This window comes from Myxine glutinosa, chromosome 3, assembly GCF_964187855.1.
Source record: "Myxine glutinosa chromosome 3, kmMyxGlut1.1, whole genome shotgun sequence".
In the NCBI taxonomy this organism is placed as follows: Eukaryota; Metazoa; Chordata; class Myxini; order Myxiniformes; family Myxinidae; genus Myxine; species Myxine glutinosa.
Genome location: NC_136263.1, coordinates 2,317,624 through 2,339,220, shown reverse-complemented (window position 1 = coordinate 2,339,220; position 21,597 = coordinate 2,317,624). Strand labels below are relative to the sequence as shown.

Sequence of the window (21,597 nt, the reverse complement as noted above, 5' to 3'; positions counted from 1 at the left end):
AATAAACCGCCCGAGCGACGGCTCGTATCTCGAAAAACTCGTAAGTTGGGGCACTCGTAAGTCAAGGTTCCACTGTATATGCTTTTAAATCAGAAAATAAAAAGAAATGGCTTTTTTTTTAATTCTATATTCGCCCTCAACTTAATAGTTGGTAGCACATGATGTTTTGCAGTGCCTGGAGATGGAATAGGAAATGAGCGGTGTACAAAAAAAAAAAAAAAAAAAAAAAAAAAAAAAAACTTTTCAGATGATTACTGCCATTGATGCAGCGTCTTTTACACCACCTTATCGAACAAGTTACATTAGTTATTAATGCCTGGCTGTGTCCTTTATGACGTCCTTGAACACAGTACATTTCCTGTTGCACACCGCTCCTTTCCAATGCCATGACATCATTGCCGGGCACCGAAGCGGGCCCAGCAATGACGCGCGCTGGAAGGAAGCTGACTTTTGAGCTAGGAAGCTGAAATTTAGGCACAATAGTGAGCATGTCTTTGGCAAAAAAAGTATTTTTTGTTTTTTGATCAATTCATTAATTAGTTATTTTGTTAGTAATTAAGTACATATTTATTTCCTTTCTCCTCTGGACAATATCTCGGGCACCTTTTGAGTTAGGAAGCTGATATTTGGACATGCCAATGACCAAGTGATTTGGCTGTAAAATATATTTTTGATTTATTGATTAATCAATTAATTGATTAGTTATTTAATTATTAGCGATTAATTAAGTACTTATATATTTCCTTTCTCTTCTGGGCATTATCTCAGGCACCTTTTGAGCTAGGAAGCTGATATTTGGACATGACAATTTGACGAAGTGATTTGGCTGTCAAGGCTATTTGTGATTTGATTAATCAATTAATTATTATATTTTTTCGATTAATGGCTTATTTAATTAATTATCAAAAAGTTACAGCTTCGGATGAAGCACCGGTGGTTTTGGTATGCTATTAGCATATTTTCAATATTAAGAAAATTGTGTGATCATTATTTGTTGATTTCAATAATGCGATTAATCAACCAATTATTGCAAACCTCTCCCTCCCAATACAGTTTCTATGAGCTGCATGGCGGCTGGAGGATATTTTTTTATTTGGCATGGGCGCGGTGTATTTTGAATGTATCTGTACTAGTTTGGAATGATTTTCAATTTTGTTTGACTGCTAGACAGGTAGAGAGAGTATTTTTTTTTTGAATGCACCCTTGTCCAAAGGAATTGTTAATATGAAATCGCCAATGCCAAGAAAAACATAACCCATGAGAATTACCCCTTAAAACCTTTTATAACCCTCTACAATTGCCCTTTAGAACACTATATAATTATCCTTTAGAACCCATTAGAATTACCCTTTAGAACCCCCTAGAATTACCCTTTAGAACCCCCTAGAATTACCCTTTAGAACCCCTAGAATTACCGTTTGGAACCCCTAGAATTACCCTTTAGAACCCGCTGGAATTATAATTTATAACCCCCGAGAATTACCCTTCCGAACCCTCTACAATTACCCTTTATAACCCCCAAGAATTACCCTTTAGAACCCCTTAGAATTATCCTTTAGAACCGCCTGGAATTACCATTTAGAACCCCCTACAATTACCCTTCAAGACTAGTGTGACTCGGCGCACTCCGCACGCCTCACCATACGTCGTTTCAGAGGGATAGGCATCTTTGACCATTTCGGTGTTTTTTCGGTCTTCATGGTGTTTTGGATCTTCAGGGCCATTTGGGTCTTCAGAGTCTTTTGGATCCTCTGGGCCTTTAAGGGTATTTTGGGCCTTTAAGGGTATTTTGGGCCTTTAATGGTAATTTGGGTCTTACGGGTATTTTGGGTTTTAAGGATTAAATTGCCGAAATCTCGGCTCTCTGCTCACCTTCACTCTTTCATTCCTCTTTTCTCCCGCCTCTGGAACAAACTCCCTCACTCTCTTCAATCCCACTCCTCCCTCCAGGTCTTTAAAACAGCTGTTCACCACCATCTCTTATCTTCCCCCATCCAAAATCTTGATCTTTTCTACCCCCGCTAATTCACCCCAGATCCACCTTGTTTGAAATTCCAACTTCTTTCCTGGAAGTCCTGGCAGTGTCTATATGTTTTATACCTCTCCCACCCCCCCCCCTCCCCATTCCCACTCCTCCTCCTCCTCCCCCCCAAGCCCTCTCCCTCCCACAGATCTCCCGATGTCCCTGCTCCCAAATGTTGTGTTTGTGTGCTTCCCCCTCTCCCCCCATCTTGTCTACCGCTCCCGATGTTATATGTTTTATGTGTCGGTTTGTCTTTCTGTGTGATTAATGTTCGCTCTTTCACGAGCCTTGATCTTGCATTCAAAAAAAAAGAAAAAAAGGGTATTTTGGGTCTCAAGGGTGTTTTGGGTCTCAGGGGTGTTTTGGGTCTCAGGGGTGTTTTGGGTCTCAGGGGTGTTTTGGGTCTCAGGGGTGTTTTGGGTCTCAGGGGTGTTTTGGGTCTCAGGGGTGTTTTGGGTCTCAGGGGTGTTTTGGGTCTCAGGGGTGTTTTGGGTCTCAGGGGTGTTTTGGGTCTCAGGGGTGTTTTGGGTCTCAGGGGTGTTTTGGGTCTCAGGGGTGTTTTGGATCTCAGGGGTGTTTTGGGTCTCAGGGGTGTTTTGGGTCTCAGGGGTGTTTTGGGTCTCAGGGGTGTTTTGGGTCTCAGGGGTGTTTTGGGTCTCCGGGGTGTTTTGGGTCTTCGGGGTGTTTTGGGTCTTCGGGGTGTTTTGGGTCTTCGGGGTGTTTTGAGTCTTCGGGGTGTTTTGGGTCTTCGGGGTGTTTTGGGTCTTCGGGGTGTTTTGGGTCTTCGGGGTGTTTTGGGTCTTCGGGGTGTTTTGGGTCTTCGGGGTGTTTTGGGTCTTCGGGGTGTTTTGGGTCTTCGGGGTGTTTTGGGTCTTTGGTGTCTTTTTCAGCCACAGGGCCTTCAAGGGTATTTTGGGTCTTCAGGGTGTTTTGAGTCTTCAGGGTGTTTTGAGTCTTCAGGGTGTTTTGAGTCTTCAGGGTGTTTTGAGTCTTCAGGGTGTTTTGAGTCTTCAGGGTGTTTTGGGCCTTCAGGGTGTTTTGGGCCTTCAGGGTGTTTTGGGCCTTCAGGTTGTTTTGAGCCTTCAGGGTGTTTTGAGTCTTCAGGGTGTTTTGAGTCTTCAGGGTGTTTTGGGTCTTCAGGGCGTTTTGGGTCTTCAGGGTGTTTTGGGTCTTCAGTGTGTTTTGGGTCTTCCGGGTGTTTTTGGTCTTCGGTGTCTTTTTCAGCCACAGGGCCTTCAAGGGTATTTTGGGTCTTCAGGGTGTTTTGAGTCTTCAGGGTGTTTTGAGTCTTCAGGGTGTTTTGAGTCTTCAGGGTGTTTTGAGTCTTCAGGGTGTTTTGAGCCTTCAGGATGTTTTGAGTCTTCAGGGTGTTTTGGGTCTTCAGTGTGTTTTGGGTCTTCCGGGTGTTTTTGGTCTTCGGTGTCTTTTTCAGCCACAGGACCTTCAAGGGTATTTTGGGTCTACGGGGTGTTTTGGGTCTTCGGGGTGTTTTGGGTCTTTAAGGCTCTTTGTAGTCTTCGGAGTGTTTTGGGTCTTCGGGGTGTTTTGGGTCTTCGGGGTGTTTTGGGTCTTCATGATCTTTTGGGTCTTCGGGGCCACTTGGGTTTTGAGGGTCTTTTTGAGCGTCTGGGCCTTCAAGAGTATTTTGGGTCTTTGGGATCTTCAGGGTCTTTAAGGGTATTTTGTGTCTTCAGGGATCTTGGTGGTCTTAAGGGTCTTGGGGTAATTAAAGGGTCATCAAAGGTCTGAGGGGTCTCAGCAGTCTAAACGTAATTAATAGGGTCAATTAAGAGGGTGTTAATTTTATTTGAAAAAGAAGAAGACGTTCGCGTCGCATATAAACAAACATACATAACGACATAACTACATAACCATATACGTTTGCTCTATTATAATGAATATATGAAATATGAATAATGCTTACGATATAGAGTCATCCCTTGGACACGATCAATGGACTCCCAAATATTCGCTGTGTTCACGGTTTGAATTACGCTGAGGTAATGTGGAGGCGTTTCGTGGCTATGAATAATGCTTACGATATAGTGTCGGTGTACCCAGAGGTAAAATGTCACGTGTACCCAGAGGTAAAATGTCACGTGTACCCAGAGGTAAAATGTCACGTGTACCCAGAGGTAAAATGTCAAGTGCACCCAGAGGTAAAATGTCAAGTGCACCCAGAGGTAAAATGTCAAGTGCACCCAGAGGTAAAATGTCAAGTGCACCCAGAGGTAAAATGTCAAGTGTACCCAGAGGTAAAATGTCAAGTGCACCCAGAGGTAAAATGTCAAGTGCACCCAGAGGTAAAATGTCAAGTGCACCCAGAGGTAAAATGTCAAGTGCACCCAGAGGTAAAATGTCAAGTGCACCCAGAGGTAAAATGTCAAGTGCACCAGAGGTAAAATGTCAAGTGTACCCAGAGGTAAAATGTCACGTGCACCCAGAGGTAAAATGTCAAGTGCACCCAGAGGTAAAATGTCAAGTGCACCCAGAGGTAAAATGTCAAGTGCACCCAGAGGTAAAATGTCAAGTGCACCCAGAGGTAAAATGTCACGTGTACCCAGAGGTAAAATGTCAAGTGCACCCAGAGGTAAAATGTCAAGTGCACCCAGAGGTAAAATGTCAAGTGTACCCAGAGGTAAAATGTCAAGTGTACCCAGAGGTAAAATGTCAAGTGTACCCAGAGGTAAAATGTCAAGTGTACCCAGAGGTAAAATGTCATGTGTACCCAGAGGTAAAATGTCAAGTGCACCCAGAGGTAAAATGTCAAGTGCACCAAGAGGTAAAATGTCAGGTGTACCAAGAGGTAAAATGTCACGTGTACCCAGAGGTAAAATGTCAAGTGCACCCCGAAGTGATGTGAACGGAGTCGGCAAGCACGATATGTTCCTGGGTGTCATGAGTTATCCACCGATTGCGTTTCACGTCACAACCAGTGAGGTCTAAAGAAAACGAAACGTATCCAGAGGTTTGGGAAAATAACGTTAGGCTCGGGACCAAACCTGAAAATGCTGGAAACCAAAGCTTAAATTGGAAAAACAATATAGCCTATTTTACTCCAGGGGGTCCCAAGATTACCCACCCAAAATATCGTTGTGATCGGTTCAACCGTTTTTGCGGTACCTGGGAACGGACGGACGGACAGACAGACGGACATTTGGTGAATTATAGTAAGATTATAACTCATTAGAATTAACCTCTAGAACTCATTAGAATTTCCCTTTCAAACTCATTAGAATTACCCTTTTGAATTAAACATGGTGTGGTAGAAAGGTTCTTCATTTTTGACGGACAGACTGGATGAAACAGATGACCTTAATCGATGCAAAATAGCCAAATATTGAAACGGGTTCACCACTAAAACATCATCTCACTGCGCACTGCATGTGCGATCGGGATGAATTCAGAGCCAAAGTACAGTTAAACTACAGGTGCAGGTTTTCATTCTTGTTCAAAATATAACATTCAATTGAAATAAAGTTGTTCCTCGATTTATAAACTGACGTTTGTGGACGGGACAGACCGACACTGAACCAAATTGCTAAACCCTGCTTTTCCCTTCGCATGCGCGGGGTAATAAAAAGGCTTAACATTTTAATCCTGAGCAATGCATACTTTTAGTGGGAATTTATTAACATTTTATGGTCTTCTAAAACATTAAGTAAAGATTGTTTCTGCGATTAGGGATCATGCCTATATATCTACTGGGTTCAAAATAGGTAAACCTCCAAAAGGGAAGGGCTTAAACGTGTTAAATGATACAATGCCTGGTGAAGCATATTATTTCATGAGAATGTCAATTCACTGTGATCACTGTGATCAGTAATCCTCGGATACACCGACCAAATGATTAGAGGCATTAATTCATTTAAATCACAATTATTACAAATAAACAATATATTGCATTAGTAAGTGCCATTCATACTGTACCCAAGATAAATCAACACCACCATAGAGAAGTACGAACATCGCCATTTCCTCTTAACAATATCTTAAAAGGGCATTTTAAAGTTACACATTTTGCCGAATGTTTAATGACCTTAATCGATGATAAACCTCTCCACTTAACTTTAAGCAATGAAGACAAATAAGCAAAAACATTTGTGGTGTGTTTGACCTATGGGTATCCAGGAAACCAATAAACCTCAATAACACCAGCCTCCACTACAAATGGCAGTGGTTAAAATTTTAAAATCAAAAGTCTCCCAGAGCACAGGCGTGCATGTCATCCTAACACCGGGTTTGCTCAACTCGAACCACCTGCTCCCTTTAGGGGGGGGTGGGGGGGGCGCATAGTGAGAAAGTGGGGCAATTATTTCTGGTGCTGTGGCAATACTTATCCCCCGTCTGAAACATGTGTCACCTCCACCCCCCTCCCCCCTCCTCGTGGGGGGACAGGAGGGAGGATTATTTGTGCTCATGACCTAAACCTGAGTGCTACCAATACGTATACAAAATTTGGTGGTGACCAGCCCAGCCCAGTTTTTTTTCCTACGACACACAGACATACACATGCGCTATTTAATATAGCAGGATAAAGTTGACATCCATTTGTCACAATACAAATCTTACCTCTCAGCTTGGATTCCCGACCTAGACAACGACTTCTTCAACCTAAGTAGAGAGCAGAGGGTAGGGTCATACAATAGATTCTAAGCCACAGATGCTCACATCAAGCCTCCATTGCTAACAAAGAAACAGATGGCCTATTGGGATGCAGACCAGTGGGTAAAGTTCTTTGTCAGAAGACACAAAGGAGCAACGGATTTTGATGCCCAGGACATCTGTTGCAGTGAGGCTGCAGTAGAGCAAATGCCAGCTCTTGATCAATGTATGCTAACACTTCCTCTACAGCAACGTTAATCCATTGTATCCACTCATAAAATCTGCACATCCATGACGTCTCATCAATCGGAATCGCTCGGAGCAATGAAGGGTGCAGTCATGCCTCAAAAAATGCACAAATACGAGCAGATTTATCCAAAAATGCGCAAACACGAGCAGATTTATCCAAAAATGCACAAATACGAGCAGATTTATCCAAAAATGCACAAACACGAGCAGATTTATCCAAAAATGTGCAAACACGAGCATATTTATCCAAAAATGTGCAAACACGAGCATATTTATCCAAAAATGCGCAAACACGAGCAGATTTATCCAAAAATGTGCAAACACGAGCATATTTATCCAAAAATGTGCAAACACGAGCATATTTATCCAAAAATGTGCAAACACGAGCAGATTTATCCAAAAATGCACAAATACGAGCAGATTTATCCAAAAATGCACAAACACGAGCAGATTTATCCAAAAATGTGCAAACACGAGCATATTTATCCAAAAATGCACAAATACGAGCAGATTTATCCAAAAATGCACAAACACGAGCAGATTTATCCAAAAATGTGCAAACACGAGCATATTTATCCAAAAATGCGCAAACACGAGCAGATTTATCCAAAAATGGACAACACGAGCAGATTTATCCAAACATAGTGGCAATACTCCTGGCACTCACCTGGTAGAATAAACAATACACTGCACTGACTAAGGTATTTTAACCCCCCCTCCCCCATAGACCACCTTAAACCCTGAATTTTTAAATGCCAGGAACAAACGTTGGTACATCAGGGGTGATAAAGGTTGTGGTTAAGTTTCATTGGAATTGCATGTGTAGTTTCAGAGGAAAAAGCAAATTCCGATTTTGGGGGTCAAACCTGGATCCACTTTGACCCCCGGTAGACACCCTTAGATCCCGATCTATTTAATGCCATGAACAATTTTTAGTCACAACACAATAACTATCATTTGTGCCAAATTTGGTCACAATCCCATTAGCGGTTTCGGAGAAGAAGCTTCAAATGTTTACGGACGGACTGATGGACAGACTGACTGATGGGCAGACTGATGGACAGACTGACTCGCTAACAAACTGACTCGCTAACAAACTGAATGAATGAATGATCGTTTTAAGGCCATTTTCCCCACTAGAGCGGGGGTTAGCCTTGCGAGCCCCATGACAATCATGGTTCCCTGTTTGAGGCAATGTTTTTATGGCCGGATGCCCTTCCTGACACCAACCCTTGGTCTCCTCTTACGATGCGCAGGGATACAGTGTACCTATTCTAAACCGGGGTACACACCGGGATCATTCATCCCAGCAAGCTGGTAATCAACTTGCCGACCTCGGAAGGATGACAGGCTGAGTCAACCCCCCTGGCGTTAATTCAGCGATTGACCGGGATTCGAACCCAGGATCCTCGGATCCTAAGCTGGCACCCTAACCGCTAAGCCAACACCAGGGATCAAACTAATCGCTAACAAACCGACTCGCTAACAAACCGACTCGCTAACAAACCGACTAGCTAACAAACTGACTCGCTAACCAACTGACTCATTAACAAACTAACAAACTGACTAACAAGCAGATTTATCCAAAAATGCAAAAACACGAGCAGATTTATCCAAAAATGCACAAACACGAGCAGATTTATCCAAAAATGCACAAACACGAGCAGATTTATCCAAAAATGCACAAACACGAGCAGATTTATCCAAATACGCACAAACACAAGCAGATTTATCCAAATACAGTCATACCCCATTTTACGCCATTTCGACCTACGTCAAATCCGACTTTACGCCACTCTTCTAGAGTAAATTTCAGTTCAGCGAACGTCATTATGTGCGACTTTACGTCACTCCTACGGACGTGAAAAAAAGTAATTTTTCCTTAAAAATATATTTAAAATAAATAAAATAGTACATAAATTAACAATAAAAGAAGATAAAAAACAATTTAAAATACAATAAAAAGCACATTAAAATATTTTTAAAAGGTACGTACAGTATACTGTACGTACACGCAGCTGCTGGTTCTCATTCAAAACAGAGGCGACATACAGTATTCCTTTACTGTGTCTGTGTTAGCCATGGGTCCTAAGAAGGATAGTGCTAGTGTTTCCAAGCGTAATGTGGTTACGATGGAAGATAAGTTAAATCTGATTCAAAGGTATGAAAAAGGTGAAAAAGTGTCGGCGATAGCGCATATCGCGAATCGGACCCGCAATGCGTCATGGGATCGGAAAGGGGCAATAGCGCCGCCGGCGGTCGCTGTCACTTTGACAGACTGATTGTTTACATTGACACACTACGTGATCCTTACCACTTTAAACTACTTTTAGGACTTTTTTACTGTGACAAATTAACAAATTAACTGTGAACTGTGATCAGCTCATGAGCCAGTATTTGCAAGCCAAGGACACCATCGCAAAACTGAAAGCCGCCATTGCAGTATGTAACAAGAAGCTTACTGTTTCGGACATAGCAAACTGCGATGAACTTGTGAAACTTTATACAGGTTTACCTAGTTATGACCTGTTTAAGTGGTTATTAGCAGAAGTATCCCCTCATGCACAGAACCTTCATTATTATAAGGGGAAATTCTCAATGGAAGACAAGACCTGGCAAATAAACAATACTACAAAACCCGGAGTTAAGCGATCTCAATCTTTTCAGGATCAACTACTCATGACACTCATAAAGCTTCGGCTTAATCTTCGCGACGAGGACCTCGCATTTCGCTTTGGATTAGGACAAAGCACCGTCTCCCAAGTTTTGTTCGCAAGTGTACAGCCAATACAAGTCAAGACCTACTCTCAAGTGCCTTGTTGGTATTACACCCAGCGGAACAATTTCATACATTTCCAAACCTACAGGAGGAAACACGTCGGACAAAAAAAATTGTAAAGATGACGAACATTGTAGACAAGTTCCAGCCCGGCGATATTTGTATGGCCGATCGAGGTTTCAACATTCAGGAACTGTTCTTGCATGAGCAGGTTGTTTCTCTTCTCCAATGTGAACCCCCCTTTCCCTCAAATATTTCTTTAAATCGCTGGATTTTAATGCCAAAAAACGCTGAATTTCTTTCACATTAGCCATCTTCCTTTCCGTAAACACAGCGTCGATCGAAGACAGACGCTTCCTCTTCTGGGTTCGTGTTTACCTTTGCCCCCTTTTCGATCCCATCATGCTTTGCGGTGGAGCGCCCTCTGTTGATATTTACCGATTCGCGATAAGGTCTATGCCTTAGGGCTGCCAGGGTCGACGGTATCGACCATCATTCATGATAGGGAACGTATTCTCGCATACGTCACTGAAAAAGCGCCGCCGGCTAAGACTGCTAAAATGTGTGTTTGTGTTCAGAAGAGACGCCATGTTTAAGGTGAATAACATAATCTTATTAATTTTATTTATTATTCTCGACAAATTCATTTATTAATTGTGTTCATTACTCATTAAAAAATATGACTAAAATGTGTTTTTAGTGTTCTTTAAGGTTTAGCGATAGTTATATACTTTCGCGAGTTATTTACTCTAGTTTTACGGTGTTTGTCTTCATTTTAAGGCATGTTTAAGGCATTAGGCCTGGTTTAGGTCAAAAACCGAGTTACGTCACCGCTTATGGAACCAATTAATGACGTAGGCCGGGGTATTACTGTACGCACAAATACGAGCAGATTTATACAAAAATGCACAAACACGAGCAGATTCATCCAAAAATGCACAAACATGAGGAGATTTATCCAAAAATGGACAAACAAGAGCAAATGTATCCAAACATGCACAAAGACGAGCAGATTTATCCAAAAATGGACACAGAGCAGATTTATCCAAAAATGGACAAAGAGCAGATTTATCCAAAAATGCATAAACACGAGCAGATTTATCCAAAAATGCACAAAGATCAGCAGGTTTATCCAGTAGCATATCCCGAATTTCAGAAATGGGGCAGGGAGGGGAGAGGGGCAGTGGGGTGCGGATAAAGAAACTGAGCAATGATTGCGCTAAAGGTTCAAAGCCAACTGAAAGTTTTTCTGAACTTGATCCCCCAACATCTTGGTATAATTCACCAAATGTCCGTCTGTCTGTTGGAAGGTACCGTAAAAACTGCTGAACCGATCGCAAAGATATTTTGGGTGGGTAATCCTGGGACCCCTGGGAGTAAAATAGGCTATTTAGTTTTCCCAATTTCAGCTTTGGTCTCCAGCATGCTCAGGTTTGGACTCCCGCATAACATTCGCGTTCGCATAACGTTCATTGTGACGATGTTCTCATTGTGACGATGCTGTGACGATGTATGTGTTCACGGTAGTGTTTGACGTGACGGTGTGAACGTAATTGCGTAATGTTTTTCGTTTCGTAATCCTTTAATGAATGTTTAATGTTTATGAATATATTGAATGAATGAATGATCGTTTTAAGGCCATTTTCCCCGCTAGAGCAGGGGTTAGCCTTGCAGGCCCCATGACAATCATGGTTCCCTGTTTGAGGCAATGTTTTTATGGTCGGATGCCCTTCCTGACGCCAACCCTTTGTCGCCTCTTCGAAGCGCAGGGATACGGTGTACCTATTCTAAACCGGGGTACACACCGGAAAATGTTTAATGAACGTTTAATGTTTAATGAACGTTTAATGCCCTTCGATGTCCGGGGCCGCACGCGCGCTACACTGAACGGGCCAGCGTGTACCTTGCCCTTCGCCGTCGGCAGGGGCTTGAGACAGTGTCCCACAAACGAGGAATTCCCAGTAAGCGCGAGTCATCATCTCGCGTTGATCAAGTCCCTGCCCTTTGTACACACCGCCCGTCGCTACTACCGATCGGACACGGTTTGATGAGATCCTCGGATCAGCCCCTGCAGGGGCCGTTCTTGGCTCGTGCCGGTGCACCGAAAAGATGAGCGAACTTGACTGTCTAGACTCTAGAGGAAGTAAAAGTCGGAACAAGGTTTCCGTAGGATCATTATCGGGACAACATGAGAGCGAGCGAGACGCGAGACGTACGTGGTACATGATCGTCCATGTACTGTTTAGCCATGTACTGTTTAGATTTTGATGATTTGCGTGTGATATGATTCAACGGATGTTTATATGAATCGTTTAAAATAAAAAAGCCTTCAATTTCTGATATTTTACCTTTTTATTTGGGCTTCCCAATTGAAGCCCTACCCGTAGGGCAGGTACCATTGCTCGTACTAGAAAATGACACTTCATATACCAGTCATCTGGTACATTATGAGGTTTATAAACGGTACTTGGACAGTGATAAAATAAAGTTTATTTACTTGGACAGGTTAATAAAATAATGAAGATGGACACAGAGGATGCATGCTGTGGACAAGATAGACAAGAGAACGCAATTCTGTACATAACTACGATAGTTCATAAAAGACTTTACCCTGCACAGTGTTGAGAAAAAAGAACATAGGCGAGATGGACACATATGCATGGGGTGGACAAGATGGACACAGAAGATGCATGGGGTGGACAAGATGGACTCAGAAGATGCAAGGCGGTGGACAAGATGGACACAAGATGCATGGGGTGGACAAGATGGACACAAGATGCATGGGGTGGACAAGATGGACACAAGATGCATGGGGTGGACAAGATGGACACAAGATGCATGGGGTGGACAAGATGGACAAGATGCATGGGGTGGACAAGATGAACACAAGATGCATGGGGTGGACAAGATGAACACAAGATGCATGGGGTGGACAAGATGGACACAAGATGCATGGGGTGGACAAGATGGACACAAGATGCATGGGGTGGACAAGATGGACACAAGATGCATGGGGTGGACAAGATGGACACAAGATGCATGGGGTGGACAAGATGGACACAAGATGCATGGGGTGGACAAGATGGACACAAGATGCATGGGGCGGACAATATGGACACACAAGATGCATGGGGTGGACAGGATGGACACACAAGATGCATGGGGTGGACAAGATGGACACAGAAGATGCATGGGGTGGACAAGATGGACACAAGATGCATGCGGTGGACAAGATGGACACAGAAGATGCATGGGGTGGACAAGATGGACACAGAAGATGCATGGGGTGGACAAGATGGACACAGAAGATGCATGGGGTGGACAAGATGGACACACAAGATGCATGGGGTGGACAAGATGGACACAAGATGCATGGGGTGGACAAGATGGACACAAGATGCATGGGGTGGATAAGATGGACTCAGAAGATGCATGGGGTGGACAAGATGGACACACAAGATGCATGGGGTGGACAAGATGGACACAGAATATGCATGGGGTGGACAAGATGGACACAGAAGATGCATGGGGTGGACAAGATGGACTCAGAAGATGCATGGGGTGGACAAGATGGACACAGAAGATGCATGGGGTGGACAAGATGGACACAAGATGCATGGGGTGGACAAGATGGACACAAGATGCATGGGGTGGATAAGATGGACACACAAGATGCATGGGGTGGACAAGATGGACACACAAGATGCATGGGGTGGACAAGATGGACTCAGAAGATGCATGGGGTGGACAAGATGGACACACAAGATGCATGGGGTGGACAAGATGGACACACAAGATGCATGGGGTGGACAAGATGGACACAGAATATGCATGGGGTGAACAAGATGGACTCAGAAGATGCATGGGGTGGACAAGATGGACACACAAGATACATGGGGTGGACAAGATGGACACAGAAGATGCATCGGGTGGACAAGATGGACTCAGAAGATGCATGGGGTGGACAAGATGGACACACAAGATGCATGGGGTGGACAAGATGGACACAAGATGCATGGGGTGGACAAGATGGACACACACGATGCATGGGGTGGACAAGATGGACACACAAGATGCATGGGGTGGACAAGATGGACACAGAAGATGCATGTGGTGCACAAGATGGACACAGAAGATGCATGGGGTGGACAAGATGGACACAGAAGATGCATGGGGTGGAAAAGATGGACACAGAAGATGTATGGGGTGGACAAGATGGACACAGAAGATGCATGGGGTGGACAAGATGGACACAGTTGAAATCTCTGCTGGAAGCAATGAAACAACCCCCACCGTCCACTACTCCTCACCCTCACTCCCATAAACCCAAACCATTCATTACAAAATTGCATTTTCCTTTGGGACATAGGACCTTTGGCACCTTTCCAAAAAACAATAGTTTAAAGATGGAAATTTCCAAATTAATGGCACTATAACCTGGCTCATGGAAGGATAGAATGATGCAGTAAGAACTACGTGCTGTACCTTTTGACTCCTCGGCCCTCCAGGTGGCTGCAAGGCGATAAAAAGGAGAGAGTTTCTGGAGAACACACAGAGGGCGTCCATTAGACATGAATCACAAAAAAAAAAAAGAAGAAAAAAAAAAGCAACAGCTCGGACCGGAAGGGATTTGAGGACAAACAGTGACCACCCAACAAAACCAGGGCAAAACCTGCCTCGACACCTGCCCGTGTGGAGTGTGTCCCTTAAAACTCACCCCCACGGAGCTTCACACAGACACCGTCAGATCCACAATCCATCGAACTCCGCTGTTGCTGCACCATATTTCTGGCAAAAATATATAACAAGATGGGGTGAGCCAGGGTAGTAGGTGAGCAGGATGTGAGCCCGGGGAGGAGGTGAGCATGAGGTGAGCCCGGGGAGGGGATGAGCATGAGGTGAGCCGGGGGAGAGGGTGAGCATGAGGTGAGCCGGGGGAGGGGGTGAGCAGGTGAGGGGTGAGCAGGTGTGCCGGGGGAGGGTGAGCAGGTAGCCGGGGGAGGTGAGCCGGGGGAGGGGGTGAGCAGGAGGTTTGCCGGGGGAGGAGGTGAGCCGGGAGAGCCGACATAATGTAATGGTGAAGATACGCCAGTCGCCATGCATTGCATGGTCATGGTGATAAATGGACCAACCCAGTTCAACATCCAAACCCTCCCAATCTAAAATGGACTCAGTACCTCTTTGAACAGGGTGATGTCACCACATCCGCAGACATGTTGATGAGAGGAGAGAGGACCGACATGTTGGCTCGTGGTGAATGGCCGGGCCCATGCGCTCCACAGCAATTAGAATTATCGACCACCGCCAACCCATGGTCGATACGATTCTCCATATCCTCCGTAAGAATCACCACTTGAGTTGGGTTATCAGCCATGAAAGCTGCCGAAGGGATGCACAGAACAAGGAAAATGTCGCTTGTGCTTGGGTTACAAAGCAACAAATGAACGCTGAACCGTAACGGAACCGCACGACCTTCTTCATCAAACTTCCTTTGACTTTCACCCTCAAAACTCCTTACAAGATTTATTTTGTCCCAACAAAGGAACACGATCTGAGGAGAGATCCCCGCACCAGCACCAGCACCAACACAGCTAGCCCAAGCCCAACCCGATCTGTAACGTGTTTAAAATGCCGCAAAGTTAGCGCGGAACCTTCGAGCCAATCACAAAAAAGCAACATAATCTACGGCGATGAGTGACCTACCAATCGCTGCGGAGATGACGTTTATCTGGAGCTCCCATTGGCCGAAACAGTGGACCATACCAAGTGTCACAAAGTCCTGCAAAGAGCAACTAAGAAATCTTCACAATCAACTAATCCCAGAGCTCTTCTTCACAATAGACTCCTCCCAGAGCTCTTCTTCACAATCGACTCCTCCCAGAGCTCTTCTTCACAATCGACTCCTCCCAGAGCTCTTCTTCACAATCTACTCCTCCCTGAGCTCTTCTTCACAATCTACCCCTCCCAAAGCTCTTCTTCACAATCTACCCCCTCCCAAAGCTCTTCTTCACAATCTACCCCTCCCAGAGCTCTTCTTCACAATCGACTCCTCCCAGAGCTCTTCTTCACAATCTACTCCTCCCAAAGCTCTTCTTCACAATCTACCGGTACCCCTCCCAGAGCTCTTCTTCACAATCTACTCCTCCCAGAGCTCTTCTTCACAATCTACTCCTCCCAGAGCTCTTCTTCACAATGTACTCCTCCCAGAGCTCTTCTTCACAATCTACTCCTCCCTGAGCTCTTCTTCACAATCTACCCCTCCCAGAGCTCTTCTTCACAATCTACCTGTACCCCTCCCAGAACTCTTCTTCACGATCTACTCCTCCCAGAGCTCTTCTTCACAATCTACTCCTCCCTGAGCTCTTCTTCACAATCTACTCCTTCCAGAGCTCTTCTTCACAATCTACGCCTCCCAAAGCTCTTCTTCACAATCTACCGGTACCCCTCCCAGAGCTCTTCTTCACAAGCTACTCCTCCCAGAGCTCTTCTTCACAATCTACCGGTACCCCTCCCAGAGCTCTTCTTCACAATCTACTCCTCCCAGAGCTCTTCTTCACAATCTACTCCTCCCTGAGCTCTTCTTCACAATCTACTCCTCCCAGAGCTCTTCTTCACAATCTACTCCTCCCAAAGCACTTCACAATCGACTCCTCCCAGAGCTCTTCTTCACAATCTACCAGTACCCCTCCCAGAGCTCTTCTTCACAATCTACTCCTCCCAGAGCTCTTCTTCACAATCTACTCCTCCCTGAGCTCTTCTTCACAATCTACTCCTCCCAGAGCCCTTCTTCACAATCTACCCCTCCCAAAGCTCTTCTTCACAATCTACCCCTCCCAAAGCTCTTCTTCACAATCTACCCCTCCCAGAGCTCTTCTTCACAATCTACTCCTCCCAGTGCTCTTCTTCACAATCTACTCCTCCCTGAGCTCTTCTTCACAATCTACTCCTCCCAGAGCTCTTCTTCACAATCTACTCCTCCCTGAGCTCTTCTTCACAATCTACCCCTCCCAGAGCTCTTCTTCACAATCTACCCCTCCCAAAGCTCTTCTTCACAATCTACCCCTCCCAAAGCTCTTCTTCACAATCTACCCCTCCCAAAGCTCTTCTTCACAATCTACCCCTCCCAGAGCTCTTCTTCACAATCTACTCCTCCCAGGGCTCTTCTTCACTATCTACCCCTCCCAAAGCTCTTCTTCACAATCTACCCCTCCCAGAGCTCTTCTTCACAATCTACTCCTCCCAGTGCTCTTCTTCACAATCTACTCCTCCCTGAGCTCTTCTTCACAATCTACTCCTCCCAGAGCTCTTCTTCACAATCTACTCCTCCCTGAGCTCTTCTTCACAATCTACCCCTCCCAGAGCTCTTCTTCACAATCTACCCCTCCCAAAGCTCTTCTTCACAATCTACCCCTCCCAAAGCTCTTCTTCACAATCTACCCCTCCCAAAGCTCTTCTTCACAATCTACCCCTCCCAAAGCTCTTCTTCACAATCTACCCCTCCCAAAGCTCTTCTTCACAATCTACCCCTCCCAAAGCTCTTCTTCACAATCTACCCCTCCCAAAGCTCTTCTTCACAATCTACCCCTCCCAGAGCTCTTCTTCACAATCTACTCCTCCCAGTGCCCTTCTTCACAATCTACTCCTCCCTGAGCTCTTCTTCACAATCTACTCCTCCCAGAGCTCTTCTTCACAATCTACTCCTCCCTGAGCTCTTCTTCACAATCTACCCCTCCCAGAGCTCTTCTTCACAATCTACCCCTCCCAAAGCTCTTCTTCACAATCTACCCCTCCCAAAGCTCTTCTTCACAATCTACCCCTCCCAAAGCTCTTCTTCACAATCTACCCCTCCCAAAGCTCTTCTTCACAATCTACCCCTCCCAGAGCTCTTCTTCACAATCTACTCCTCCCAAAGCTCTTCTTCACAATCTACCCCTCCCAAAGCTCTTCTTCACAATCTACTCCTCCCAAAGCTCTTCTTCACAATCTACCCCTCCCAAAGCTCTTCTTCACAATCTACTCCTCCCAAAGCTCTTCTTCACAATCTACCCCTCCCAAAGCTCTTCTTCACAATCTACTCCTCCCAAAGCTCTTCTTCACAATCTACTCCTCCCAAAGCTCTTCTTCACAATCTACCCCTCCCAAAGCTCTTCTTCACAATCTACTCCTCCCAAAGCTCTTCTTCACAATCTACTCCTCCCAAAGCTCTTCTTCACAATCTACCCCTCCCAGAGCTCTTCTTCACAATCTACTCCTCCCAAATCTCTGAATATTCATTTCACTTTTATTTAGTAAAAGCTCTGAGGATTGTTTCTGAGGTATAAATATCTGAATCATTCACAGCACCAGAAACGAACGTGCGGAGTCCAGAAAAAATCCATTTCTGATTTTAAAAAATCTACTTGGACGTTTAACCATAATTTGTCCTTGAAGTGGGGGGCACCGTGCCCCCCAAACTACAGTATGGCGATTTGGCGTCACGTCGTATTTCGGCTTCGTGCAGTTTTATTCTGCAATCTGTACACCTTTGCTGATTCAGATTCATACCTGTACAAATAATGTGTCATATGAACACGTGTCATCTCGTGGTTCATTTTCCAAGATGGACTACCTGCTATTCACATATAATGAGATTTATAGGTCTTTTGTGACTATCCCCACACTTTGTTGGTGACGCTCTTGAAAAATGTGTATTCGCTACTTTTATATTTATTTATTTATAACGTACATATACAGTACTCAACTTAAATGTTGATTATGGTGTATTATAATGAACTAGAATCTTCCAACTGTAAACATTTGACACCATCCATGATCCCTATTATATGTTTGTATGACATCCAGGGAGGAAGATCCAGGACTTTTTACTGATGGGGGGAGTCTACCTCAACACCAAATTTGACCACATTCACTTTGTAAGTTAAAACCCTCAGACCTTTTGGTTAATAAAAGTCATGAGTTAGAGCAACAGAGCATAAAAAGCTCGCATGGAGGAAGGTCTCACAAATATGTACCTGTATACAATTCAAAGCTGTTGATCACTTGTACAAAATATATATGTCATAGATATAAGTTATTACAAATTGAAGGAGAATGGGGGTGTACAAAATGATGGGAAAGGGAGTATACAAATTGAGGGAGGTGGGGGGGGGGGGGGTGGGGGGGGTACACAAATGTATGGTGAAGTGGGGTGTGCAAATTTTTTTTATTTTTTTTTATTTTTTTTTATTTTTTTTGTGTGTATACTGAATCGAGGCTCGTGAAAGAGCTAACATTAACTTCACAAACAAATCGACCAGACAAACAAAATACACAAAAAGAGGGAGCGGAAGACAAGATGGGGAGAAAAGGGGAAGCACACAAACACAACATCCGAGAGCAGGGAGATGTGTGGAAGGGAGAGGGCCCGGGGGGAGGAGGCATGGGAAGGGGGGGGGGAGGGGGAAGTATAAAGCACAAGGACACCAAGGACTTCCAGGACAAAAGTTGGTATTTCAAAAAGTGGAATTGGGGTGAAATTAGCGGGGGTAGAAAAGATCAAGGTTTTGGATGGGGGAAGATAAGAGATGGTGGTGAACAGCTGTTTTAAAGACTTGGAGGGTGGAGTGGGATTGAAGAGAGTGAGGGAGTTTGTTCCAGAGGTGGGAGAAAAGAGGAATGAAGGAGTGAAGGTGAGCAGAGAGTCTTGATTTTGGCAGTTTAACCAAAAGAGGGTTGCAGGCAGATCTTGTGCGACCTGTAGGAATATTTGCGGGACAGAGCCCAGAGAGAGCAGGGGGGGCAAGGCCATAGAGGAGTCGGTAGAAGACGGAAAGACCACCAACCTGCCTGCGGTGAGTGAGTGAGAGGCCCTTGGAGTTAGATTCATCGCGGGAGATTCCAATGATTCTGAATGCTTTGGTTTCAACACCGTGAAGGCGAGCTAGGTGTGAGGCAGGAGCACCAGCCCAGAGGTGAGAGCAGTATTCCATTGAGCTGCGGATGAAAGCCTTGTATGTGGTGAGGATCTCAGGTGTGCCAAGGAAGGACTTCGCACGACGGCGACTGGCTTTGGAGGCCAGATTTGAAATGTGAATTTTCCAGGAAAGATCATGGCAGATAGTGAGATCCAAAAGCTTGAGTGACAGAACTTCTTGGAGAGGATTATTCAGAAAGTGGATGGGGGGGTTGTCCAGTCGGTCTTTTCGGAGAGACATCGTAAGAGTGTGAGTGTTGTCAGGATTGAAAGACATGTTCCACTTGTTTGCCCAGTCTGTGATTTTGTCAAGGTCTGCAAAGAGTGAGGAGGCTGCAGACTGCCGATCTGAGGGATGAAGAATGGAGCGACAGAGAGTAGAGTCGTCAGCAAAGAGATAGAGAGGATTTTCAAGAGAGTCAGAGAGATCATTGATGAAGACCAGAAAAAGCACAGGGCCCAGAACACTGCCTTGGGGAACTCCAGCCTGAACAGGAAGAGGAGATGAGAGAAACCCATTCAGGGCCACACGTTGACTACGACTAGAGAGGAAGTCCACCAGCCATGCGTGGAGATTTCCATGGATACCAAAAGAGGAGAGTTTGGTGAGCAGAGTGGGGTGCCAGACCGTATTGAAGGCACGTGATATGTCAAGGGAGACTGCTCTAATTTCCTGTTTGGCATTGAGGACCTCCATCCATTGTTGAGAAAGCAGAAGCAGCATGTCCAGAGTGGAGTGTCCAGGTCTGAAACCAAATTGATGATCAGAGATCAAACCATTGGAGAAGAGGAAAGATTTCATATCTGAAGCAATGATGGATTCCATGACTTTGCTGATAATTGGGAGAAGGCTGATTGGTCTGTAGTTGCTGGGATCTGTTTTTGCACCTTTTTTGTGCAAAGCGGTGATGTTAGCAGATTTCCAAGCAGATGGAAGATGACCTTGAGCAAAAGAGAGGGTGAAGAGAACAGAGAGGGGGAGTGAAAGAGCAGAAGAACATGATTTTAGGACCCGTGGGCTGATGCCGTCAGGTCCAGTTGCAGAATCAGAGTCGAGGGTTGACAGAAACTTTTCCACCTTGTCAGGAGGAAAGGACACAGAGTCCAGGAGCAGCTGGGTATGACTGGGTATGGTGGGTACAGAGAGGGATGGGTTTGGGACACAAGATTTAGAGGCAAACACAGAGTTGAGGCATTCAGCTTTTTCACGTGCGGAGTCAGCCGTGTGGCCATTTAAGGTGAGGGAGGGGATGGAGGGGGAACAAACACCAGAAACAGATTTGACCAGACGCCACCAGGATTTGGAAGAGGGAGACAGATAAGAGAGTTCGGTCCCGAGGACGGAGAGATATTGTTTCCTGGCTCTCCTGAGGGTGGACACACACTTGTTTCGGGCTTTGTGAAAGGAAATGAGATTTCCTTCCGTTGGATTTGCTTTCCAGGAGACGAAAGCAAGTTGTTTCTGGGCAATAGCCTCACCACAAGATTCCGTGTACCATGGATGGGAGGAAGGGTATGACAACTGAAGACGAGAAGGGATAAATCTGTGCATGAGAGAGAGCAATTTACTTTGAAAGAATTCCCAGGATGAGTTGATGTCAGAGGCGGTAGAGATGGGAGACCAGTCCAGATGATTGATGGCTGCTTGAAGACCGTGCCAGTTGGCCTGAGTGAAATGCCAGACTCGTCGACGCTGAGGAGGCTCTCTGAAAATGGTCAGAGAGATGTCCACTTTAACAAGCACATGATCAGAAGAGCCGATTGGAGCAGAAGAAGAGCAGCAGGAAATTGTGGGAGGGAGGAGGTGTACAAATGTATGGATAAGTGGGGATACAAATTGTGGGAGGGAGGAGGTGTACAAATGCATGGTGAAGTGGGGTGCACAAATTGAGAGAGAGGGGTGCACAATTTGAGAGAGAGGAGGATGCACAAATTGAGAGAGAGGGAGAGGGGTGCACAAATTGAGAGAGAGGGAGAGGGGTGCACAAA

The 21,597-nt window shown here is 45.1% G+C and overlaps 1 protein-coding gene across 1 annotated transcript in view; it reads right to left on the bottom strand.

The window, feature by feature from the left end:
- Window positions 1-15,352, bottom strand: part of LOC137423828 (M-phase inducer phosphatase 2-like) — an 82,344-nt gene extending 66,992 nt beyond the window's left edge. Inside the window, exons 1-5 of the mRNA XM_068111361.2 lie at window positions 15,175-15,352; window positions 14,834-15,035; window positions 14,374-14,444; window positions 14,142-14,196; window positions 6,596-6,637 (exon numbers count right to left, since the gene is read on the bottom strand). Coding sequence (XP_067967462.2) covers window positions 6,596-6,637; window positions 14,142-14,196; window positions 14,374-14,444; window positions 14,834-15,030 — 365 coding nt within the window. The 5' untranslated portion in view covers window positions 15,031-15,035; window positions 15,175-15,352. The remainder of the gene's footprint in view (window positions 1-6,595; window positions 6,638-14,141; window positions 14,197-14,373; window positions 14,445-14,833; window positions 15,036-15,174) is intronic.
- Between the last annotated feature and the right edge of the window lie 6,245 nt (window positions 15,353-21,597).